Genomic DNA, 27,623 nt, shown 5'->3' with positions numbered 1-27,623 from the left:
TAGCATCATTCTGGTTGCACAAACTAGAAAGAGAAGTTGTGCTGTGGTAATACTAGTCTTTATCTCAGAGACCAAGAGTCATTTTGCAAAATTGTAGTCTCATTTCCCTAAACAACTCCAGACTGAATTGTACTTTAGTTCCTCAGTTCTATATTTTTGCAGAGGCAGAAACCCAAGCTCTTGATTTTTTTTTTAAAGTGTTGCTGACGGGTTGAGATAACTTTTTACTCCATTATGTATAACCATGGAATAGCATTAACAAGTGAAAGATGTAATAAATTAGACATCTCTACATTTTAGACAGAGAAGATGGAAACATCATTGTTTTTCTTTTCTCAATTAAATATGTGTGAACCAAAAGAAAAAACTTTTTTCAAGTTAATATATGGTTCAGGAAAAGAAGAAACAAGCAAAGAAGCCAAAATCAGGTAAAAATCATAATTTTTTAAGTTAGCCTTATACTTTTAAAAACATGATCAACATTGAATATTTGTTAGCACTTGTTTTTAAAATATCTGGTTGAAAATATATTGATTGTAATATTACAACTGAAAAAAATCTATTTATTAGGAGTAAATAACTGTTAAATCTAAAAGTATTTTTATTTTATTTTTTAAAGTGCAACAATTTTAACCACACAGGAGAACTTGTAATAATATTTATTGAAATATAATCTCAAATACTTTAAAGTCACTGAGGGGAAAAAAAACAAGTATATTTCACATATGCTATCCTAATTCCTCCATAAACAGTATTTAAATGAAATTCTTAAGAAAACCACTGAGCGTGTCCAGAGTGAGGGAGGTGGGTGAGAAGGGGTGTCCAGGTGATTACCAATCCCAAATCTGTTTGTCAGTCAGAAGGAGAGATTTCAATTGTCATCCAAGTTGTCCTGAAGCTAATGCCTTTTCATTACAGAGCTAAGGAAAAAAGAAATAGGCTAAGTCTTCTTGTGCAGAAACCTGAGTTTCACGAAGATACTCTTTCCAGCAGATCTGGGCAATTGGCCAAAGAAACAAGGTGAATAACTTGTAATTATCTGGGGGGGGGGGACATTTTGCTGATTCTATCATTAAAGATTTAAGAAAGAGGAAATTAGGGATTACCATTTTATTGAATATTACACAGTAATATAAGGAAGGGTTAGTGATCTCATTTCAAAAAAACTAGATCTATTCCATAAAATTAAACCATTTTAATAGCTTGAATTAAGTAATCTCATAAAAATTTAAAGATGCTCTTTTAAAATTATATGCCTGCCAATTTTAAATGATATATTTTACTCCTTCATCACTTTGTATTTTAAACTGATGAAATACTCATTAATTTAAGAGTTTGCACAATGTCATTGAGAAGTGCTATTCATCTCTTTCTTCAGTAGTTTGGAAAAAATGCCCTAGGTACAGTATCAAGTAAAGCACAAAAAGGGATGTTTTGTAACTTTTAGCCATTTCTTTAGTTCAAACAGAAAATGGAATAACCTTATACACTAGGATAATATAAATTTTTCCAAATATGAAATATGACCAATAAAAGATCCAAGACAAATATATTCAATTCTCAATTATCAACATTTCTAAAATATTTGTTGTATTAAGAATGTTTCCTATTTCTTACCCTTTTAAAACTTCATTAGTCAAACTTCCTGTATCTGTTAAAAAAAATTGTTGCATATTTTGGTAAGAGTTTCAAGGAAATTGCAGTTTTTAAAAAGTTTGACTGAAAGACACTGTTAGATTAGGTTCTCCTATTTGCCAAATTAAGAAAGATAATTGACCTGATTTCTTTGTTTTTAACCGAACACATGATTATTTTTCCCTAGAAAATAAAATAATTCATGAGAAAATAATGTTATTTTAACACATTGTTTTATAGGCAAAACCCAATGTATTTGAACTTTCCAATATAAATACAATTTCCATTGTATAATAATCAAAGGAGAAATCCTGTGAAATACGACTGAAAAGAGCAGTATGATAGCACATGTTAGAGCAGATTCATAAGTAGAGTTTCTGCATACTCCATTATAAAACATTGTTTCTTGAACAGAATCTCTCCTGAAGAAGCAGTGATATGGGGTGAATCATTTGACAAACTGCTTTCCCATAAAGGTTAGTGCTACTTTTCCCAAATACTTTATTCTTTAATGGAAAAGTATACAAAATATGTATGTAACTATACAAAGCAGGCTGTCATAAAAATTTAGTCTGATTGATAATTTACAGCAATATGAGTTTTTGATCCACAGAAATAACTAAATAATAGAACAGTCAACTAATAAGAGTATTTTAAAAATACTCTTATTTTATTAAGAATTACTTATGGTGGATGAAATATTTCTTGGTGCTAGATGAATAGTTCCATATTTTCAGTGTTTTTAGTTTGTGAATGAGATCCTTGGTTTTATTAAATCCCAGATTATCTGTGTTATTTTTACTGTTAAGTGATCAAAAATCTAAAGTAGCTCTGTTCATGGATATTTAGGAAACCTTCGTGAAAATATATATTGTTTTAATTTTATAAATGCTTCACTCTTTGCATCAGTCATCAGAATTTTGCAGAGTAACTGAGAATCAGGTGGGCATTTAAGGTGGAGCTTTGTAGATGAGATGGAAAGTGAGGACAAATACTGAGTTTGTCCAAGCACAGGTCAGAGGACAGGCTGCCTGGATTGCTAATCCTTAGAGTCAGCTGCATAAGGAAACAGCTGAGTAAGCATTTTTTCCTGGCCTTTATTCAATCCACAGTTTCTTTCAGGGAGTAAAACTGACAGACTGAACCGAGTAGGCGATGAGGCTAAGCAACCACAGGGTTCATTGCTTTCCACGTTAAACCAGGCAGAGTCTGCTTAAGAAGCAACACTTTATCACTACCAAATAGCCACACACTTCCTCTAGCCCACAGCTTTTATTTGTATCTCCAAGTTCTTCTATTCCTTACCGCATTTCTTTGGGTTAGCCTGAGGCTAACTACTGTTTACAGCATTGCCAGTGGTTTTCTCATCCTAAGGTGTCTACTGGAAGCAGGAGCTCCTGTTGCTGGGAGTGCAGTACTTGCAATTCAGCCTCAAGTACTATGCACTCTTTGATGAAACCAACTTTTCTAATCTGTCTTCATGTCCTTTAATTTTCTCCTAATTGTCCATCCATCTATAAGGTTTTGGTGACCAGTTCATGTTCCCCTAGATTTACTGACAGAGAATCCTATTTCTGCAGACTCTCCCTGAAGACCTTCCCTCTTCCAATGAAAACAGATTCTGCCTCTGAATTGTAATATTGACTCAGAGAAAGAAAAGTATAGGTAGAGAAATCAAGGCTTAAATTTAGGCAAGGATGTAGTGAAAATGGAGGGTAGTGGTAAGAAAGGAAGTTCATGCTGAAAAAAGTTTAATGGGTTACTCCATCCTCATTTCACCTTAATGCTCTATAACTCCCTATTTTGGAGAAAAATAATGTGAACAGCTTTCTTCAACTTTTCTTCATTCCCAGTATCTACCCATTTCTTGACTTTTGTTAAAATTCTTGCCAAATATATGTAAAACCTATCTCCCATTCTCATTATCTCCTCTGTCACTCTCTTGGTTCAGGTATTTACCTAATTACAACCTGTGTAAAACTTTCCTCCCTAATTCATGCCCCCCAAACTTATTTCTTCTTTTAATCTCCTATTATTTCCACCATTTGGGCACAACTCAGCCCTTGAGCCTCTTCACTAGTCAGAGCAAGGAAAAAAGAAGTGGAATTCATTTTTTTTTCCAGTTTGAATGTTTATTATAAGGAAACACGTCTTTTCATCTGTGGATCTCCAAACCCAGCACCTGGTAAATATTAAGTGTTCGAATAATATAACCAAATTTGTTGCTAGGAAAAACTTAGTCCTGGGTCCCTTTCGAGATTTGAGCTCTGGTGCTCTTCTGCCTCACAATCACTTTCCTAATCACTTTCATATTCAGCTTCCTCAACTGTAAATGGAGATCACAATGTCTTTAGCTCCAATAGAAATAAATTTCTGTCAGGATTACATGAGATGAGTAAGAAGCCAATAACTGTTTTCTGTTTCTTTTTTTTTTTTTTAACATCTTTACTGGAGTGTAATTGCTTTACAATGGTGTGTTAGTTTCTGCTCTGTAACAAAGTGAATCAGCTATACATATACATATATCCTCATATCCCCTTCCTCTTGCATCTCCCTCCCACCCTCCCTATCCCACCCCTCTAGGTGTTCACAAAGCACCGAGCTGATCTCCTTGTGCTATGTGGCTGCTTCCCACTAGCTATCTATTTTACGTTTGGTAGTGTATATATGTCCATGCCACTCTCTCATTTCATCTCAGCTTACCCTTCCCCCTCCCCATGTCCTCAAGTTCATGCTCTACATCTGAGTCTTTATTCCTGTCCTGCCCCTAGGTTCTTTAGAACCATTATTATTATTATTTTTAGATTCCATACATATGTGTTAGCATACGGTACTTATTTTTCTCTTCCTGACTTACTTCACTCTGTATGGCAGTCTCTAGGTCCATCCACCTCACTACAAATAACTCAATTTCGTTTCCTTTTATGGCTGAGTAATATCCCATTGTATATATGTGCCACATCTTCTTTATCCATTCATCTGTCGATGGACACTTAGGTTGCAACAAGCCAATAACTGTTTGACACTACACAAATGTAAATGGCTTCTGCTATCATGAAAAATAATTATCAACAATAAATTTAATAATCTTTTTCTGTTTTGCAACCTGCTCCCAGCTGTATAAACATCACTTACAGGGTTAAATTTCAATGGAAAGAAATATATAAGCTGGACTTTCCTTTAACTTAATACATTGGTATATAATAATTTCATCATACTCTCACGACCCATTAGAGAGAATAAAGGTTCTCTCTAGGCAATTAGTCCTACAGAAAATCCTCCCCTGGCATTCTCTAATCATGTTGCTTTACAAGTAGTCAAAACCAAATGGAAAAAAATCTGCTCCTCTCTGTTCTCTACTGGTGGAAATATTAAAGTTCTGTAAAACAGCAGCAGTTGGAACCTAGAGGGGGTAGCATGAATAACAAAAATCAGCACTGACCCACTTAGACATTATTATCATTGCTCATGATCAAAGTGCTAATTAAATTATACTGGATTCACAAAAAATTATGTTAATGGTATTCTTTTAATCAATCCCAAAAATTCAGTTATTCTAAATTGCAAATCTTATTGTACTATTAAATTATAAAGCTTAAAATAATCACCTAAGAAAGTCTCATGGTTGCAATGGTCAAATTCAGCTCATTTCTATTGACTTGACTGTAGGCCAAAAAGAAAAAAAAAAGGAAAGTTTTATACTCATGCACACACAAACACACACACACTTCAAGACCTTGCTCTATCAGATTTTATAGAATTTCCGTTTCGTTAAATGTGTAAGTTTGTCAAATTCTGTATGCCATATCTATATAAAGGAAATGGAAAATATATTAAATTTATTCAAATGGGAAGTGAAGTGATAAGTCAAACAAAATACATCAGAAAATTTGAGTATTTATTTGACAAAAAAATGCCTGATACTAAAACCACTGCAGAATAATTATTAGCATCTTTAGGAAAGGAGCAGAGTAGATGGTTCTTATGCTAGATTTTAGGGGATTAATAAAAAATTCACTAGCTGGACAAAGAGAAAGAGATCATCCAAGCAGAAAGCCAACATAGGCATGGGGCATTAAACAGTGCAATTTATTTAGCGAACTAGAGAGAAAGTAATTCTTTATTGAGAAACATAATTTGAAAAAGCGTGGCTTAGGGTAACAGGTAATAGATGAAACTCAAGCAGAAAGAACAGTGTTTTTGCTGTGTTCCACAGAAACCAAGGAATCCATGGAGTGTTTTGATAATTCCACTACTGTATTCAAATTTCGTTCCTAAAATCTAGCTTAACTCTTTTAAAATTAAAAAAAGCACAGAAGGTAAAATCCAAGGAAATATAACCAAAGTAGGGACTTTAGTTAATAATAATGTATTAGTATTTGTTTATTAATTATAACATATGTAGAGGCTTCCCTGGTGGCGCAGTGGTTAAGAATCTGCCTACCAATGCAGGGGACACGGGTTTGAGCCCTGGCCCGGAAAGATCCCACATGCCGCGGAGCAACTAAGCCCGTGCGCCACAGCTACCGAGCCTGCGCTCTAGAGTCCGCGAGCCACAAATACTGAGCCCACATGCCACAACTACTGAAGCCCACACTCCTAGAGCCTGTGCTCCGCAACAAGAGAAGCCACTGCAATGAGAAGCCCACGCACCACAACGAAGAGTAGCCCCCGCTCGCTGCAAGAAAGCCCGTGTGAAGAAACGAAGACTCAATGCAGCCAAAAACAAATAAATAAATAAATTTATATATAAAAAAAATTATAACATATGTACCTTACCAATGTAAGATGTTAATAATAGCAGGGATCTGGAGGTGTGGGGTGTGTGGAAGCTCTGTCCTATCTTCATAACTCTTCTGTAAATCTAATCTGTTCTAAAAGTAAATGTTATTTTAAAAAATGAACTCAAATATGTTATACAGTAAATTTAATACACTGCAGTCCATCAATAATTTAACCTCCATTCCTCATTTGTTTCTCTGCAGATATTAAGGTAATTTTTTTCCTGCCTTCCCTGTTTATTGACAAATTTGCCTGAAACTGAAAAATGAATCATAAAAATCTATGATTTAAAACCATATATAACAATAATTTCTAAATGTTGTTTAAGAAAAACAAAAGGAATAAACCAAAAACCAGTATCAGACTGTCATTCATAATCATCAATTTCAAATTTAGTTATCAGTCTTCTTACCAATTGACTTTATGAAAATAAATGTTACCAATATGAACTTAGCAAATCAATTAATTCCAATAAAATTACATATATATGTATATTACACTCACATATTCGTGAGTGTTTGTATGCATATATTTATATGGGTCTGTGTAAGACAGCTTTGAAAGTAAAACAATGCTGCTGATAATACATAATTTTGAAAACAATTGGATAAATAGTTTAAAATATGCCTGTAGAACTTGCAATGTTTCATGTAGGCTTTAGAAAATCATTACATGAAATTATGTCGATGCGTGCAAGATTTCAACAGGCAGAGGAAAAGGTTATTCCTGAGTAGAGAAAAAGGCAGGAAAAGGGCTAGAGAAATAAGCGATTTGCGCTTACTGGGCTTATAACCTAGGAAAGCAAGCAGGTCGCATTCACTGAGGTAAAGAGTAGTGAAAAATCACATTGGAATATCAAGTTGGGGACAAACTCAAGAAGAGTTTGTTTGTTAGAAAGCTAACTCTGATGGATAGAAAGGTAGAATTCTATGCATATAATAGGACTGCCTACAAGGTTGTTACAAATATCAAAGTTAACCTCAACGTAAGGGCTATTTTGGAAAGAAAATGGAAGAACTTGGTGACTGAATGAATGTGTACTTATGTTGTAAAGTGAGGTGGTGAAGAAATAGGAGATGAAGAAAAAGGAGCCAAAGATCTCTAGATTTTGTTCCATATTAATAGGAAGGTAAGAGTGCCTTTTATAGATCAGAAATAGAGGTGGAAAAAATAGATTTGGAGAAGATAACAGGTGAGACTTTGAACTTTTTTAAGTTGCTGGTAAACTTTATCAGCAGTTTTGAAGGGTTTTATAGGCACACACTTAGAATATAGAAGCATGATTGATTATAGAAACATTTTCTAACCATCTCACATACTTGATAAGTAAAGATTTGAAAGAGAAGGTTATTTCCTATGAAGGGAGTCTGTCAATAAAAAAAAAACTTCCAACTACTACCTGTTTATTTTCCTGTACATCCTTTTTTCCAGTCACTGCAAATAATTCCAGTATTTTTAGTCTTTTTATTAACAGCTATTTGCTTGGACTTTTTGCACTTTAAATTGTGATTATATATACTAAGCTTAATTTTGAGATTAATTCATGATAAGGTAGGATAAAAGGAATATGTGAGTCATTTCACCCCCTTGATTTAAAAACATGAACTGATGATACTGTGGGAAGTACATATTACTGACTTTGAGGAAAGGCTGCAAGGAAGTGCATACTTCTCTTTTGAGGAAGGAAATTAGCACTTCTCCTTACACTTTTCACCTTGTGGCTTTTTAAGTTGCCCTTTCCAATTTTCAGTTACCAGTTTTCTGCAAGATAAGGGATTCCAGGGTTCTGCAAATTTAACTTTCTGAATCAAGCTGACCCGTAACAAACACGCAATTACTTTATCTATCTAAAAAATAAAAGTAAGTAAAATCCAGTCTAGATTATAAATGGGCCACACAAACAAATCATTATTGCACAAGTAACCACCACATTCTGTGGCAGGTCCAAAGTCAAATATCAAAGGAGAAGCAAGGCAACCTAGTACTTAAGATACCACACTGTATTTGGGTTTCCAACTTCTGAGTTCCTTGACTTTTTGTTTCATTTGGTTTCTTGGCATCAGAAAAATACTCCAACAGATGTCAGAGTTTCAATTTAGAAACATGCAATTACAAGCATTTCATATTTGTATGACACATTGAGCCAGCTTCTTCCAGTGTGAATTCTAATCCCGGGTTCTATCAAGCGCTTTTGGCAGATGTCTTCACCACTGCTTTCTTCTAAAGGACTGTTTAGTAAGTTACTGCCTCTGTGTGAGAAACGGTTCCATTGTGACCTGACTTCATGCAGCTGCCCCAAGTGAGTAAGAGAAACAGGAAGTAACTAGTGTGCTGGGATAATCCTGCACGATATTACGTATTATTTGTTTTAAAAGTCATTTACTTAAACTTTTAAATAGATGAACTACCTTCTCATTCATCATTAATTTGTTTCTTGAATCAGTATTTATTCTCCCCTATTATATTCATATTATGGCAACAAGATTCATTCACTTTAACTCACCATGAGCACTTTTAACACACAGCGCTTTTCCTTACGTTAATGCTGTGACTTCATTTTGAATGTCTGTATCAAACTCAAGACTAAGCACGGTGGTACTCCAAAGCCCAACGGCTGGTACAGAGCTGACACTCACTCATGCTTTGTGAATTAGTGAAGGACTATTTAAGTAGCATTCATGTTATTTTCTGGAAGGCTTCTATAGTCATCTTAAGTAAGCTGATTTTTCTCTGCTGCTCCAAACAGAATTAGTCACCCCTGCAATTCTCATTTCTTAGTCCTTGGTCTATACATGCCTGTCTTGCCTATTAATCTCCATATTCCTCAACAGTAAAGACTTTGTTGTTTCATGGCAGTTGAAAGACAAACGTTCTATAATTATAAACAAAATAAACCTGGATTCAAACCCCTGTGCTGTCTTTTCCCAGCGGTAAGATTCAGGGTAACTCAACTCTCTGAACCTCAGCTTCTTCATCTGTATAAATGGGTAGAACAGGACTTAACTCCTTAGGGCTGGTGTGAAAATTAAATGGAACTGCCCCAATAAAAGGCATATAGCAGTGTGCCAAGGCCTTAGCAAAGACTCAAAACTTCAACTATTGTAATTAATATCATTGCATTTTCAGTTTATAATACAGTCCTCAGGTTCATACTAAGTGTTTCACAAATAATTAAAAGATAGACAAAGGAAGTTATTTTTAATAAGTAACAATTTCAGTTGTCTGGCATATGGATGATCCCTTCTAGGTGTCAATACAAAAAGTTTCTTATAATTGAGATTTATTAATAGGAAAAGTGATGACCATATCCTCCTAAAATTGTCACAGCAATTTATCAACTTGCTTTAGGAACAATCTGGTATTTAAAAACTGATCGATCATGCTTATATATGACATATAGATAGAATAAAATGAAATCCAAAAAGCATTTCCCTTCACTGGGGTCAAAGTAACTTTATTCATAAGCCCACTAAAGCATATTCTTAATTTCCTCTTTCCCGTCTAGGTCTGACCTGGAACAGACCATTCTGTTGTAAGATAGCAGGCATTTTATTTGCTAACTTTGCTTTAATTTCCATTTAAATAGTAACAGAGGAGCAAGTTAGAACAAGACAGATGTCTCTCACTGTGGGAGAGGAAGAGGCAGGACCCACATCATGAACACACAGGGCAATACCACCCAATGACAGGCTTTTCAATATCAAAGTGCACATTTCCCTACGACCACTTTTGCTTTTCTTAATTAGGATTACCTGAAGATGTTCTCACCATCATTTTGCTGTCTTGCTTCCAATTGTTTCCTAATATCTAGTCAAGGAATCCTCCTCAGACTACTTTATAGCAGCTACCGAGCAAATAAGAAATTTCAGAATTCTATTAAAAAATACAAAGAATCTATCAGTTGTGAAGATAATTATGAGAGATAAATTAAGAGACTATACATATAGTTAGGATTCAATCCAGCAAAAAGTGGATGTTAATTGGAGGAAAAAAGGGCAAACATTTTAGAAATTTTGAAGAGGAAGGAAGTATGGGTGCTAAGCAGCGGTTTTTGATTACACTAAAAATTCATCAAGGGGGAATTCTCAATATATTTTTTTTAAAGTTCTGGCCAGAGGCTGGGGCATGACTATGTAACTACCTAAAGTTTGGTTTAAGCCAATTGGTCTACAGATGGTTGTTTTTGTTGTGGCTTTTCTTTCACACACCTAAACGTTGCCCACATTTCAAATTCTACTTCAATTTTGATTGAGGGGTTGAAAGGCATGTGTTGCCTTAGTCTCCTTGTTTCCTTCTGGGATCATTACACAAGAAGAAGAAGGAAAAAAAAAAAAGACAAAAAGTAAAAGCAGAGATTAGGCAACAAAATGATCTTTCTAGTCGCATAAATGGAAAAGGAAGAAGTTTTCAAGCTGTTGCCAATCAATAGTCAAATGATGCTTATTCAGCCTATTTTCTAAAGTCATCAGCCTGGGGCTCCAGCTTTACCTGAAGTCTGAAAGGTTGCTGCTGTGATGTAGTTTTCCAAAATTAGAGGAATGTAACCTTCGACAATAGTAATGACTCAGACTGCTTTTTTACAAGTTCAGGTACTGAGCTACAGAGGGTAAAAGAGTTGTGGAAAGGAAAGTCAAACAGACCGCACTGAGGAACAGTAATCCCTAAGAGTGCTGGTGGGTTAACAAGTCAGGGTAAAACCCACTTGTCTGACTCCCTGTTTTTCACTTTCATAGCTATTTTGGCTTAAAAATAATAAAAACAGAGATAGATCACTAACTTTACTCTGAGAATATATATATTTGTAGGTATTTGGGGAAAATCTTCTATCAAAAAGCTTCAAGGAATCATTATCCATTTATATTTTTCTGCTACATTCTGAGCAAAGCACACTACACAGCATGAGAAATAAATCTTGAAAATCAAACACTAACTGTGCTAGAGAAATAAGAACAAGAGTGGTTCAATATCACTCACATTGATCATTCTTCCTTCTCCTCAGAGACTAGAATTTGTTGACTTAAGCAGGAAGCGCTTAGAACTAAGGCCTCCTTAAGACAGCTGTGTTTGACTAGGAATTATCTTACCAGCATCTAATCACTGTGGACAATTTCTGGGTGGCATGTCAGTCCTATGATGCCTTCTCAAATTCTTGTTGAGACTGACCTTTGCTTATCTTCCTAGTTTCTTCACTAAGGTTTAACCACTAACATCTGGTGCTCAGGATCAATTTACCAAGGAAAAGAAATGGCAGACTCTCCCCTCACCCCAATGAAAACACCAATGGAAGGAGCAGTGGAGTAGAAGACGCCCACAGGGCTCCTCTATCATGGTAGTGTTTGGAGAGATCCCATACCTACCACTTAGGGAATGTCTGTAGGTTATGCCATTTCTGGCTGTTGTTCTCTTACATTAAGTTCCTGGATCTCTAATATAATCAAACAGTTGCTTTCAGCATTAAAAACAAAAATGAAAACACAATGCTTCACGACAAACAGGACAAGTTCTAGATATAGGAGAAGTAAATGGTGACATGTAACACATGATTTGAGGACTACAGTAGTTTCCTGTGGCTGTGTAACAAGCTATGATAACTTTAGGGACTTACAACACAAATATATTATCTTACAGTTCTGTAGGTCAGAGGTGTAGCACGGATCTCACTGGAAAAAAAATCAAGGTGTCAGCAGGCTGTTGTCCTCTGTGGAAGGTCTTGGGGAGAATCCCTTTCCTATCCATTTGGGTTCTTGGCAGAAGTCAGCTCTTTGCACTTTTGGACCAAGGTCTCCATTCTCTTGCTGGCTCTAAACTAAGGCCACTCTCACCCTCTGGAAGCCACCACACTCTGGCTCTTGACCATCTTCTGCCATCTTGAAGGGCAGCAAGAGTGCTTCTCACATCGCATTCCCCTGACCCACTTCTCTGCTTTCCTCCTTCACTTTTAAGCACTCATGTGATGAGATTGGGTCCACCTGGATAATCCAGGATAATTTGCCCCTCTCAAGGTTCTTAACCTTAATCACATCAGCAAAGCTTTTGCTCCATGTCAGGTAATGTAGTCACAGGTTCTGAGGGTTAGGACATGGACATCTTTGAAGGACTGTTACTCTACCTATGACAGAAAGTGCTGCCTTCTTGAGAAAGATATACTTCTACAACTTGTTTGTTTGAAAACTGAGATCTGAGACAATTGAATTTATATGAATCTCAGTTTTCTCAGCTATGAAAATTAATATAGGACATATTCCAGACATATGTTGTAGTATTAAATGTAGTAATGTGTATGAACAGCACTTAGCCCTCAAAACCTTTAAACATGTTAAAAATGCAAACCCTCTTAGTTATCACCATAGTTCTACCCTATTCATTCTTCTTGCTTCATTCTATATGGAACTTATTATATCACAAATAATCATGGACCATGAGGAATAGTTCTAGAGAACAGTGAATAGAAGAAATGAATATAAGTGAAAATAAGTTGAGTAGACAAAGAAAGCTATCATTTACTTCACAATTTTTTTGCCTTAATGCTAGAATGTATGCTTCTCCCTCTTTAAATTCCTGAATTTAAGTCTCTAATATTTTGTTCAGAATCTTTACATCTGTGATCATTGGTCTATAATTTTCTTTTCCTTTCTTAATCGTTATTTCTGGGGGTGCTGTTGGTGTTACATTTGTCAGGTTTTGGTGTTAGAGTTATCCTAGCCCCTTAAAATGAGAAGGAAATTATTCATCCCTCCACTGTTTTCTGTAAGTTGTATAACATTAGAATACTTTTTTCTTAAATGTTTGATGAAATTCACTAAATCTGGGCCCAAGATTTTATTTTGGGGGGGTGGTATTTTTTATTATAAAAATCTATTAATTTAATAGTTTCAGATTTTTCACTTCAGTGTCAGTTTGGGTAGGCTTTCTTTACACAATTTTCCCATTTTATTTAAATTATATTTATTGGCATAAAATCATTCATAATATTTACTATCTTTGTAATATGCCTAAGATCTGTGGAAATATCACTGATTTGCTTCCTACTACTATGAAACAGCCTCACTGGGAGTTCTACTTTATTAATGTTTTTGAAGAACCAACTTTTGGCTTTGTAAATTTTCTCTATGGTTTGTTTTCTTTTACATAGACTTCTTTTATAATTTTTTTTTCCTTCAACTTACTGTGGCTTTAATTTTCTCTTGTTTTTAAAGCTTCTTAAAGTACAAACTCAGATTTTATTTTTTACTAGTATAGCATTTCATGTGGTAAATTTCCCTCTAAATGCGGTTTAAACTGCATCCTACAAAATTTGATGCGCTGTATTTTTATTATAATTCAATTGTAAATACTTTCTAATTTCTCTTTTGATTCCTTCTTTGATCAATAAATTATTTATATGTGTTGTTTTATTTCCAAATATTTGGGGGCTTTTAAAGCTATGTTACTAGTTGATTTTTTTTAACACCTTTATTGGAGTATAATTGCTTTACAATGGTGTGTTAGTTTCTGCTTTATAACAAAGTGAATCAGCTATGCATATACATATATCCCCATATCTCCTCCCTCTTGCATCTCCCTCCCACCCACCCTATCCCACCACTCTAGATGGTCACAAAGCACGGAACTGATCTCCCTGTGCTATGCGGCTGCTTCCGACTAGCTATTTTACATTTGGTAGTATATATAAGTCCATGCCATTCTCTCACTTTGTCCCAGCTTACCCTTCCCCCTCCCCGTGTCCTCAAGTCCATTCTCTACGCCTCTATCTTTATTCATGTCCTTCCCCTAGGTTCTTCAGAACCTTTTTTTTTTTTTTAGATTCCATATATATGTGTTAGCATACGGTATTTGTTTTTCTGACTTACTTCACTCTGTAAGGCAGACTCTATGTCCATCCACCTCACTACAAATAACTCCATTTCGTTTCCTTATATGGCTGAGTAATATTCCATTGTATATATGTGCCACATCTTCTTTATCCATTCATCTGTCAAGGGACTCAGGTTACTTCCATATCCTGGCTCTTGTAAATAGAGCTACAATGAACATTCTGGTACATGTCTCTTTTTGAATTATGTTTTTCTCAGGGTATATCCCCAGTAGTAGGATTGCTGGGTCATATGTTAGCTCTATTTTTAGTTTTGTAAGGAACCTCCATACTGTTCTCCATAGTGGCTGTATCAATTTACATTCCCACCAACAATGAAAGAGGGTTCCCTTTTCTCCACACCCTCTCCAGAATTTATTGTTTCTAGATTTTTTGATGATGGCCATTCTCACTGGTTTGAGGTGATACCTCATTGTAGTTTTGATTTGCATTACTCTAATGATTAGTGATGTTGAGCATTCTTCCATATGTTTGTTAGCTACCTGTATATCTTCTTTGGAGAAATGTCTATTTAGGACTTCTGTCCATTATTGGATTGGGTTGTTTGTTTTTTTGATATTCAGCTGCATTAGCTGCTTGTATATTTTGGAGATTAATCCTTTGTCAGTTACTTCATTTGTGAATATTTTCTCCCATTCTGAGGGTTGTCTTTTCATCTTGTTTATGGCTTCCTTTGCTGTGAAAAGCTTTTAAGTTTCATTAGGTCCCATTTGTTTATTTTTGTTTTTATTTCCATTGGGCAAAAAGGATCTTGCTGTGATTTATGTCACAGAGTGTTCTGCCTATGTTTTCCACTAAGAATTTTATAGTGTCTGACCTTACATTTAGGTCTTTAATCCATTTTGAGTTTATTTTTGTGTATGGTGTTAGGAAGTGTTCTAATTTCATTCTTTTACGTGTAGGTGTCCAGTTTTCCCAGCACCACTTATTGAAGAGGCTGTCTTTTCTCCATTGTATACTCTTGCCTCCTTTATCAAAGATAAGGTGACCATATGTGCGTGGGTTTGTCTCTGGGCTTTCTATCCTGTTACACTGATCTATATTTCTATTTTTGTGCCAGTACCATTCTGTCTTGATGACTGTAGCTTTGTAGTATTGTCTGAAGTCCGGGAGCCTGATTTCTCCAGCTCCATTTTTCTTTCTCAAGATTACTTTGGTTATTCAGGGTCTTTTGTGTTTCCATACAAACTGTGCAATTTTTTGTTCTAGTTCTGTGAAAAATGCCATTGGTAGTTTGATAGGGATTGCATTGAATCTGTAGATTGCTTTGGGTAGTATAGTTCATATCTTGGGGCACAAATCAAGCCTTGGTAAATTTTTAAAAAATGAAATCATATCAAGTATCTTTTCTGACCACAATGCTATGAGACTAGATATAAATTACAGGAAAAAATCTGTAAAAAATACAAATACATGGAGGCTAAACAATACACTACTTAATAACCAAGAGATCACTAAAGAAATCAAAGAGGAAATCAAAAAATACCTAGAAACAAATGACAATGAAAACACAATGACCCAAAACCTGTGGGATGCAGCAAAAGCAGTTCTAAGAGGGAATTTTATAGCAATACAATCCTACCTCAAGAAACAAGAAACATCTCAAATAACCAATCTAACCTTACACCTAAAGCAATTAGAGAAAGAAGAACAAAAAACCCCAATGTTAGCAGAAGGAAAGAAATCATAAAGATCAGACAGAAATACATGAAAAAGAAATAAAGGAAACAATAGCAAAGATCAATAAAACTAAAAGCTTGTTCTTTGAGAAGATAAACAAAATTGATAATCCATTAGCCAGACTCATCAAGAAAAAAAGGGAGAAGACTCAAATCAATAGAATTGGAAATGAAAAAGGAGAAGTAACAACTGACACTGCAGAAATACAAAGGATCATGAGAGATTACTACAAGCAACTATATGATAATAAAATGGACAACCTGGAAAACATGGACAAATTCTTAGAAAAGCACAACCTTCCAAGACTAACCAGGAAGAAATAGAAAATATAAACTGGCCAATCACAAACACTGAAACTGAGACTGTGATTAAAAATCTTCCAACAAACAAAAGCCCAGGACCAGATGGCTTCACAGGCGAATTCTATCAAACATTTAGAGAGGAGCTAACACCTATCCTTCTCAAACTCTTCCAAAATATAGCAGAGGGAGGAACACTCCCAAAATCATTCTATGAGGCCACCATCACCCTGATACCAAAACCAGACATATATGTCACAAAGAAAGAAAACTACAGGCCAATATCACCGATGGACACAGATGTAAAAATCCTCAACAAAATACTAGCAAACAGAATCCAACAGCACATTAAAAGGATCATATACCATGATCAAGTGGGGTTTATACCAGGAATGCAAGGATTCTTCAATATATGCAAATCAATCAGTGTGATGCACCATATTAACGAATTGAAGGATAAAAACCATATGATCAGCTCAATAGATGCAGAGAAAGCTTTTGACAAAATTCAACACCAATTTATGATAAAAACCCTCCAGAAAATAGGCATAGAGGGAATTTACCTCAACATAATAAAGGCTATATATGACAAACCCACAGCCAACATCGTTCTCAGTGGTGAAAAACTGAAACCACTTCCTCTAAGATCAGGAACAAGACAAGGTTGCCCACTCTCACCACTCTTATTCAACATAGTTTTGGAAGTTTTAGCCACAGCAATCAGAGAAGAAAAAGAAATAAAAGGAATCCAAATTGTAAAAGAAGATGTAAAGCTGTCCCTGTTTGCAGATGACATGATACTGTACACAGAGAATCCTAAAGACACTACCAGAAAATTAGTAGAATTAATCAATGAATTTGGTAAAGTAGCAGGATACAAAATTAATGCACAGAAATCTCTTGCATTCCTATACACTAATGACGAAAAATCTGAAAGAGAAATTAAGGAAACACTCCCATTTACCATTGCAACAAAAAGAAAAAATACCTAGGAATAAACCTACCTAAGGAGACAAAAGACCTCTATGCAGAAAACTGTAAGATACTGATGAAAGAAATTAAAGATCATACCAACAGATGGAGAGATATACCATGTTGTTGGACTGGAAGGATCAACACTGTGAAAATGACTAGTTGGTTTTTGATTAAAACACTTATGGGCAAAGGACATACTGTGTAAGACTTCAATCTTTTGACATTTATTTATATTCATTTTACATCCTAGCATCTGATCCATCTTAGATAATCTTGCTTGTGCACTTGAAAATATGTATTTGGTAGAATGTCATATAATTGTCAATTAGGTCAATTTAGTTGATAATGTTCAAGTTTTACATATTCTGATTGACATTCTATCTGTTCTATAAATGTATGAGTGAACAGAATTAAAATCTGGAAGTATAATTGTGAAATTTTCCCCCTCGTTTCATGCTATCTTTTTTTTAATTTTTTAAAATTTTTGGCTGTGTTATGTCTTCATTGCTGTGCACAGGATTTCTCTAGTTGTGGTGAGCGGGGGCTACTCTTTGTTGCAGTGTGTGGGCTTCTCATTGTGGTGGCTTCTCCTGTTGCCAAGCATAGGCTCTAGGTACACGGGCTTCAGTAGTTGTGGCACACGGTGGGCTCAGTATTGGTGGCTTGTAGGCTCTAGAGCTCAGGTTCAGTGGTTGTGGCACATGGGTTTAGTTGCTCTGCGGCATTTGGGATCTTCCCAGACCAGGGCTCAAACCCATGTCCCCTGCACTGGCAGGCAGATTCCTAACTACTGTGCCACCAGGGAAGTCCTCTACTATCCTAAATTAAATAATTTCTATTTTCCCATCTTCCAGTCCACTCATCTTTTCTTAGGCAGTTGTTAATCTGCTGTCATGATGATCCAATGAATTTTTTTTGCTTCACGTATTTTCCATTTTAGTTTTAGAAGTTCCATTTGATTGTTTTCTATAGTTTCAATTTCTTTTCTGAGTTTTTGCATCTATTCACTCCTTATGTCTTTTTTAACCTTTTCATTCTTCAACATTGTGCTATTTCCAACATTTCAGGTATCTTGTGTTTCAGGTATCTGTTTCTATTGACCACTTTTGTTATTGATAATGGGTCACATTAGACATTTCTTGCATGCCTAATAAATTTTTATTGTATGTGTGCAAGGAGGAAGATATAGGAGTCTAGATCATGCTGTCTTCCTTTAAACAGCATTAGATTATTTTTCTGGCAGTCAGTTAAATCACGGGTGGATCCTCTTGATTCTTTCTGATCAGTTTGATATTTAAAACCAATCTCTTTCCAATTTATCTTAGTTTGAGGACAAAGACCTTGCCTGTAGTATTTATACCAAAAATATAGCCTTTCTTGGGTATCTCCACTATAGCTGGGCCAGAAATCCAAGGTCTCCCAGACCCATGCAAACTCCCTGATCTCCATTTACCTCTCAGCACCACTGTAGCTATACTCTTCTGGGCTTCACAGAGTTTGCCCTGCCCGTGTACAGCCTGACCCTCAGCCAAGGATCTACAGGTAACCTGCATGTAGACTTCCAGGCACCCTCTGCATGTTTCTTTCTTCTCTTTTGTCCTCTGTACCCTGACCCACAAATCCCAAACATATCATGATACCCAGACTCATCTCTGCCTCCTCAACAAGATTTTTTTGCTAGAACTTTTGTATTTTTAATGAAAATTTGTACTTTTTCTCATGTGTTCAATTATTACTTATTTCTTTCAGTAAGTAAATATTGAGTGATTTCTTCATGCTGGGGACTTTTGTGGCAAATTAGACAAGGGCCTTCATCTCATGAATCTCACAATATAGCATGAGAAACAAAAATAAGGAAGCAACTGCAGCACAATAGTTTAAATGTTACCCAGTGTAGGAAGTCATATATGAAGGACAGCCAACTTATTCTTGAGAGATCAGTGAAATCTTTCCAGATAAAGTGATCTCTAATTTAAACTTCAATGGGTGATACAGATTAGCCTGATGAAATTAGATTGATAAAATTGGAGTAGGAAGAGAAAATCTTTCCAATAGAAGCTAAAGAGATGTGGGAACATGGCACATGAATGAAACTCTAAGTTATTTCACTGTGCTTGGAGCTTAGAGTGTGAGAAAGAGAGTGGAAAGAGATTAAGGGCATTGTTGGAAAATTTTCAACAGTGAAGAAACATAATTAAGTTTGTACTCTAGAAAGATATTACTGACTAGAATGTGAATAATAACTTGGAAAGTGTTGGGGGGCGGTTAGCAGGGGAGGGAAGCAAGTGAAGCCTGGAGTCAGAGTCACCATTTAGAAGGTTTTTATAATAATCTATGTAAAATATGATCCTGGTCTGAATAAGGGTAATTCCAGATTGATTGAATAAAAATAAAAAGACAGATGCATGATACATAAAGAAGATAAAGTTGAGAAGATCTGATTATTGATTGAGTTGAGAAGAAAATTGGGGATCCCTAAGGATGCCAGGGTTGTGGGTTAAGTTGTTGAGTGGATGGTGTCATTGGGTGGGAAACATTCTGGGAAGCTTTTGGGTGAAGATATTGAATTCAGCTGTGATGTGATTATTTTGGTGGGAAATTCAGTGGAGATGTTTACCAAATGTTGGGTGATATGAGCTTGGAGCTCAGGAAAGAGATCTGAGCCGGAGATCATTTCTGAAAATCATCAGCATATTCATTGTGTTAAAGTGTTGAAGTAATTGCCCTGGAACTGGAATTAAAGGGAAGAAGGAAGAAGGATAAACTGAGAAGTATTTAGAAAAGCAGTAGTCAGAGATATAAGAAGAAACTCAAGAGTGTATGTGCCATAGAAAAGAATTACAGACATATTTCATCTTTGCCTGCTGTCATAGAGAGATGAAGTAATATATGGATTGGAAAAAATTTTTTTCCATGGAATATTACAGTAAGTCATTTTGGTAAAAATTATTTAAGTCAAGCGTTGAGTAGAAACCACATTTTAGTGTATGGGGAGGTAAATGAGTGAAGGGGATTAAGAGACCAACTGCAGAAAGCTTACTCAAAAGACTTTGTAAGGAGAAATAGATCAGTAGCTGGAGGAATATCTGAGGTGAAGAGAAAAATTTTCTTCTAATGATTTCTTGTAATGAGATTAAAATCTTTTAATTAGATCAAAATTTAACTCAGAGAAACTTTATTGTTTTGCAAGATTGTTTGTAATGCCTTATTTTGCCTGTAGGTGCCAGCAGTATGCATAAAGTACAGAGGGAAATAAGGGGGAAAGGAGTTTCAGGAAAAATGTTAGAAGACGAGGATACAGGAGGATAGAGGAAGAAAAGGGAGGTAGAAGAGGCAAGAAAAGGAGAAGAATGTAAAGAACAGAATCCCAGCGAACATCACATTTAACCAGGGAACAGAAGACATTAAGCCAGGCTTAAAGTAATCGGATGGTATAAATTAGGAGGTATGGTGTCCTAGAATCCCAGGAAGAAGAATATTTCAAAAAGGAGGGGATCATTATTAATCAAATGCTGCTAGGTGAGAACTCTAGACAGGACTCATGAAATTTCCTCATGTAATAACTCACCTGTGATAGCAGAAAGAGAAATAGGTCATAACTATGAGTAGAGAACAAATCTAAAGAAAGATTGCTAAAAATCATTTGTATCCAACTCAAATGTGAATTTCTCTGAGAAAATTTATTTATTTATTTATTTATTTATTGGCTGTGCTGTGCAGCATGTGAGATCTTAGTTCCCCAACCAGGGGTCAAACATGTGCTCCCCATGTTAGGAGCACAGAGTCTTAACCACTGGACTGCCAGGGAAGTCCCTGAGAAAATTTATCTGAAAAATCTAGAAGGAACATTTTTACCTTTTCTCAATGCTTCTATAATGCTCTCTTCTCTATTTCAAATACCATATAACTGAACAGCTTCACTTCTCTCATCCCACAGAAATGAAAACTTATGTCTACACACACACACACAAAATCTATACATAAATGTTTATAGCATCCTTATTGATAACTGCTCCCCAAAACCTTCAACAGGAATGGTTAAACAAATCCATACCATGGAATACAACACGGCAATGAAAAGGCACAAATTACTGATATACTGATGAATCTCCAGCGGATCATGGTAGATGAAAAACGCCACCCCAAACAATATATACTACATGATTCCACTTATACCATATTCTTGAGTAGACCAAATTACAGCAATGGAGAACAGACTATTGGTTCCTAACATTTAAGGAGGGGTTGGGTGTGGGAAAAATGTAAGTATAACAGTAAAAAGGCAACATGAGATAACCTTGTAATCACGAAAATATTCTGTATCTTAACTATATCAATATCATTATCCTATTTGTGATATTTTTACTACAGTTTTACAAGATGTTATATTGGTGGAAACTGGATAAAGGGTACATGGGCTCTGTCTCTGTTATTTCCTACAACTACACGTGAATCTATAATTTTCTCAAAGAAGTTTAATTTTTTTAAAAAAATACCAGGGCTTCCCTGGTGGCACAGTGGTTAAGAAGCTGCCTGCCAATGCAGAGGACACGGGTTCGAGCCCTGGTCTGGGAAAATCCCGCATGCCACGGAGCAACTAAGCTCATGTGCTACAACTACTGAGCCTGCGCTCTAGAGCCCTCGAGCCACAACTACTGAAGCCCGCGTGCCTAGAGCCGGTGCTGCACAACAATAGAAGCCACCACAATGAGAAGCCTGCGCACCGCAACGAACAGTAGACCCCGCTCGCGCAACTAGAGAAAACCCAAGCGCGTCAACAAAGACCCGACACGACCAAAAATAAATGAAAAAAAAAACAAAAACCTATTAGCCCAAAAAAGTAGAATATCATAAATAGTTGAAAGAACCCTAGTATTAAAGTCAGATTGTCTTAGTGTTGAATCCTGAGTCTGCCACAGTTTTAGCTATGAAACTTTACCTAACTGAGCCTAAAAAAAACGATAGTCATCAAAATCATCAACATCATCATAACCATCACACCCCCCATCAAAACCCAGATAGAGTACTTGCTATACGCCAGTTTCTGTTTTAAGCGTCCTGCACATTTTGGCACATTTAATTCTCTAAACAGCTCTATCAGGTCCGTTTTATCATTATCTTAATTTTAAATATTGAGAAACTGAGACACAGAAAGGAAAAGTAATTCACTCAGGACCACATAGTAACTAGCTGAACAAGAACTTGAACCCTGGCAGTCTTCCATAAGACTTGATACCTGCCCCTAACATTCATGGGCCTCAGGAAAAAAGTAAAAATAGAGGCCCCATACTATATTTCTAAATGCTTAAGAGTTACAGATCAGGCTAATAAACTGTTAAAAATAGACATTTTGGGCTTCCCTGGTGGCGCAGTGGTTGAGAGTCCGCCTGCCGATGCAGGGGACATGGGTTCGTGCCCCGGTCCGGGAAGATCCCACATGCTGCGGAGCGGCTGGGCCCGTGAGCCGTGGCCGCTGAGCCTGCGCGTCCGGAGCCTGTGCTCCGCAATGGGAGAGGCCACAACAGTGAGAGGCCCGCATACCGCATGTCCTTCTATTGTGACACACGGTAGATTACGTTTGAATATAAAATTCTCAGACTCTTCCCAGTTCTACCCTATAAGCATAGCCCACCTCCCTTCACTTTCCACCCATGGTTTGGTTCCACACTGTGAGAGGCCTCTTTGAACATTTGGGTGGACACTCCAGCATGCAAATTCAAGTCCTGTCCACACTCAAGCCTTGGGGTGTGCATTCCACTGAGACAGGTGCCTTTGGTGGATGTATCTGGGGCAGAGGACTGTGCCAATCCTGGAAACACAAAGCCTTTTTTTTTTTTCTTTGAAGATGTTGGGGGTAGGAGTTTATTAATTTATTTATTTATTTTTGCTGTGTTGGGTCTTTGTTTCTGTGCGAGGGCTTTCTCTAGTTGTGGCAAGCAGGGGCCACTCTTCATCGCGGTGCACGGGCCTCTCACTATCGCGGCCTCTCTTGTTGCGGAGCACAGGCTCCAGACGCGCAGGCTCAATAGTTGTGGTTCACAGGTCTAGTTGCTCCATGGCATGTGGGATCCTCCCAGACCAGGGCTCGAACCCGTGTCCCCTGCATTAGCAGGCAGATTCTCAACCACTGTGCCACCAGGGAAGTCCCACAAAGCCTTTTAAAGGGAATTTCAGGGTCCTGAGTCCAAGAAGCATGGTCTAGAAGTTGAGAGATGATCTCCAGCTGGAATGGCTCTTTGGCTCTGTAGAATAACCCTACGACACTCACCCCAAGGAAAGGCACAGCTGAGAGAAACCCAAAGTGAGGTCCAGATTTAAGGTCCCTGTTACTCAGGTCTAAGTATGATACCAGCCTCATTTCAACAGAAATGGTACTTACCTTTCATAGTTGTGAAGATTTCAGCTAATTGTTAACATGGTTCCTCATGAGCAAGATGTGTGCTACTGCCCTGAATTAGAGGGAAGACGCTTCTTCTGCTAACACTCACAGTTGTACTTCAATATCAAGTAGCATATATTCTCAGTATCAATATTTTTTAGTTAAAATATATCACTTCTTTCCTTGGTAGATGGACTGGAGACTTTTACCAGATTTCTTAAAACTGAATTCAGTGAGGAAAACATTGAATTTTGGATAGCCTGTGAAGATTTCAAGAAAAGCAAAGACCCTCAACAAATAATTCATAAAGCAAAAGCAATATATGAGAAATTTATACAGAATGATGCTCCACAAGAGGTAAAGATGATTGTAAAAATTTACATCTGTTTGAAAATTTTTTGAGAGAATATGTCTTCATCAAATCGGTACTGCCATACATTCTAACAGAAAGGTCAGAATTTTGTTGAAAGAAAAATGGTGGTTATTTACAAGCATGTCTCATGTTATTCTCTTCACTTTATTGCACTTCACATATATTTTGTTTTTTACAAATTGAAGGTTTGTGACAGCCCTGCCTTGAACAAGTCTATCGGTGCCATTTTTCCAACAGCATTGGTTCACTTCATATCTCTATGTAACATTTAGGTAGTTCTCACAATAATTCTTACTTTTTCCATTATTATTATACTTGCTATGGTGATCTGTGATCAGTGATCTTTGATGTTTCTACTGTGACTCATTGAAGGCTCAGCTGATGGTTAGCCTTTTTGCACAATGAAGTATTTTTTAATTAAGGGATGTATGTTGTTTTTTTAGTCATAATGCTATCACACACTTAATGGATTATCATGTAAACATAACATTTTTATGCACTGGGAAACCAAAAATTTTGTGTGACTCACTTTATTGCGATATCCCCTTTACTGAGGTGGTCTGGAAGGGAACCCGCAATATCTCCAAGGTCTGCCTGTATATAGATTTCTATTTACAAACAGAATGCATTATAAGATATTGCTTATGGAAGGAAAGGTATAACTGAAGTTACTCCTCAGGGTATTTTATTCTAGACTAAGAGTGAACACAATTAATTGCAACATTTAGATTCATTCATTTATCATGTTTATCACCTTAGCACAAGTAACTGCTTGTAGAAACTAAAGATTTTTGTACGTGATGAAGGTAAGAGAAATCAAGAAGTTTGTATTATGTACTATTTTAATGTTAGCTCATCTACCTGTACAAAGTTTCATTTGCCCTGTAATTATTATCCCTACACATTAAGATGGACTAAAAGAAAATTTCATAATAGAAAGATGAGGAAAACCTAATTTGGCAACGGTTCAAGTGAAAAAACAATTGTGATTTTTTTTTTTACTGCAAGCTCAGTATGAGGTAACTGTATGAAACAACTGCTAAAATGGCTATTAAACCAGCAAATATTACTTCACTATCCTTGAATATGAATTACAGTTTCTGTATTTTTAGTACGTGCTCAATAAATAGTGTCTTTTCACAGAAGTGTAGAACTGATAATCTGTCACTGTTAAGAGTTCTGTTTGACTATAAATTGTTGCTGTCCACGAGGTAGCACTGCTTATGTAGATACTGTTGCACATGAAATGACAGTTATTTTCCTTGTTTCAGTATGTCTCAATCTGTTTTGTGTTTCAAAGTATTATCCTGTCTTCCCCTTACACACAAGTAAACAAAGGCAGCTGGTTATGTGGTGTTACCCACGAAGGAAAAGAAACCTACGTGAAAACTGAAAACTGAGCACCATCAAAGCCGAATATATCATCAATGTTTTGATAAAAAGCGTTAAAGGATTTTATATCTTTATATATATACACACACACACACGTATATATGCATATAGGCATTTTCAGCACACGTTTGCTTGTAGGAAAACATCATAATATAATGAAAAGAGCACTGGGATATAGCAAAAGCCTCACATTGAAATCCCAAATATGCCCCAAACACACTGCTTGCCCTCACTCAAAATAATTGAATTTCTACAAAGTTTAGTTTTCACTTTGAAAATGAGTTGAATCTAATGACCTCTAGGACACCTAACATTACATTGTTCCATGATCCTACACTGGCAGAGACTGATAAGGACCGGGTGCAAAGGGAGAGAAGAGCCAGGTAACATGCCAGCCCAGAGTGAATCACTGGATCCCTGGACCCACAACAGGAAAAGCACCAAGCATCCAAGTGCCGTATGCCCCCTCCAACGTGGAGTCAGTCCTTTATTTCTGTTTCTCAAAGGTGTTTACTTAAGTAGATTGACGATAATTACACTTTTATTATTGTTTTTATTATCCAGGTTAACCTTGATTTTCACACCAAAGAAATCATCACCAGGAGCATCACCCAACCCACCCTCCACAGTTTTGATGCTGCACAAAGCAGAGTGTATCAGCTCATGGAGCAAGACAGTTACACACGTTTTCTGAAATCTGACATCTATTTAGACTTGATAGAAGGAAGACCTCAGAGACCAACAAATCTTAGAAGACGATCACGTTCATTTACCTACAATGAATTCCAGGATGTAAAGTCAGATGTTGCCATTTGGTTATAAAGAAAATTAATTTTGCTCATTTTGCTGGCAAGCTTGTATATCTGCTTCTAAGATATAGCATGTTTATGTTAACAAATTGGTAAGTCTTTTAAAATAAAGTGCATCATTCGAAATGATTTAAAAAATGCAAACCAAAATTTTTATTCTGACAATATATACTCTATCTGCCAAGATATTCTGTAAAAGCTTCCATCTGACTTCATTTCATTCATAGTCAGAAAAACTTATTGCTTAATTAAAAGGCAGAAAAGAAGTAATAATTATGTTGTATAAGATTGTAAAGGTTAAACTTTTGCAAAATTTCAACAGTTTGGCCAAATATCTAGTTTGGACTTTTTTTTCTAGATGTAAACTATATGATGCTCAGATAGCCATGTATTTGGACAACATTTTCTATAATGATGAAGCTTTTCTCTGGTTCAGTTATAGAGAGTATAGAACCCTGGCTCAAGAATAGCAATATATCACTTCTAGTTATAAGCCAGCAACAGGAACTTTTGGGAGGACACATTCATCTCTACAGAACTTCCAGGTCATACAGAACCTAGGTTGATAACCAAGAATGGGATCCACATTTGTGCTCATTCCTAAGTGAGCATGGACGTACTCAGTTATACGGAACCACTTCTGGTGGTCAAAGAAACATGACCAGATGCTGCAATAGCTCCAGGTTGGGACTGAGTGGAGCATCTTCTCATCTGTGAGAAAAACTTTCCGCTAAAAGAGTGGGCAGTCAGTCATCTGAATGATGACCAGAGGAGGTTTATCCCCAGAGTCATGAACCTTTATTTTTGGAATGAGAGGAAGTAAAGAGGCAAGGAGTCCAAGGCCCTGGAAACTCAGGCACATGCCACACTGGCTCATATTCAGATAGTGTTCCTCCATGGATCATGTTCTTATTCCAAATCTCACTGAATCATTTAATACTATATTATTCAAATATGATGATGCTAATAAGTATGTATGTCTCTAACTATAGGGAAATATTTACTTTTAGATGTGTGTTGCATTATATGTAAATGTCTGTATTTAAAATGTCATACGTTTGTCTTTGGCAAATGTTATTTTAGTTGAACTGTAAAGTATAAAACTGTAGATCACCTATAGTAATAAACATTTTTAATTTCTTCATTCATACAGTTAATGTTTATCTGACCACTAAATGCTCTCACCGATTATTGATTATCCTTCCTGTCATCAAATGAGACAGACATATTTTCTTATTTTAGAATGATATTGGAGTAGAAAGTATTAATCGAGTTATTTTGTCACTGATCTTAATGCTAAATCAACTCCCAATACTGTTGTGAAAATGAAAACAAGGCATTATGCATTTCAAAGATCAACTAAGAAAATTATTTTTCTTTTTTCTTTGGCTGATTTGTATTTTCTTTTTTTGTGGTAGTCTCTTTT

General features: G+C 36.2%; 1 protein-coding gene across 1 annotated transcript; it reads left to right on the top strand.

Annotated features, from left to right (window-relative positions):
- Positions 1 to 178: 178 nt before the first annotated feature.
- On the top strand, positions 179 to 27,345 carry RGS18 (regulator of G protein signaling 18). The gene is made up of 5 exons (XM_082648826.1): positions 179 to 428; positions 919 to 1,020; positions 2,050 to 2,111; positions 23,814 to 23,980; positions 25,953 to 27,345. Exons 1-5 carry the CDS (start codon positions 310 to 312, stop codon positions 26,208 to 26,210), a joined length of 708 nt encoding a protein of 235 aa, XP_082504952.1. The 5' UTR covers positions 179 to 309; the 3' UTR covers positions 26,211 to 27,345.
- The last annotated feature ends 278 nt before the right edge of the window (positions 27,346 to 27,623 follow it).

The sequence above is a fragment of the Grampus griseus genome (assembly GCF_964374135.1).
Source record: "Grampus griseus genome assembly, chromosome: 1".
Taxonomy (NCBI): domain Eukaryota; kingdom Metazoa; phylum Chordata; class Mammalia; order Artiodactyla; family Delphinidae; genus Grampus; species Grampus griseus.
Note: the sequence above shows the minus strand (reverse complement) of the source record. Positions and strands in the feature narration are given on the sequence as shown.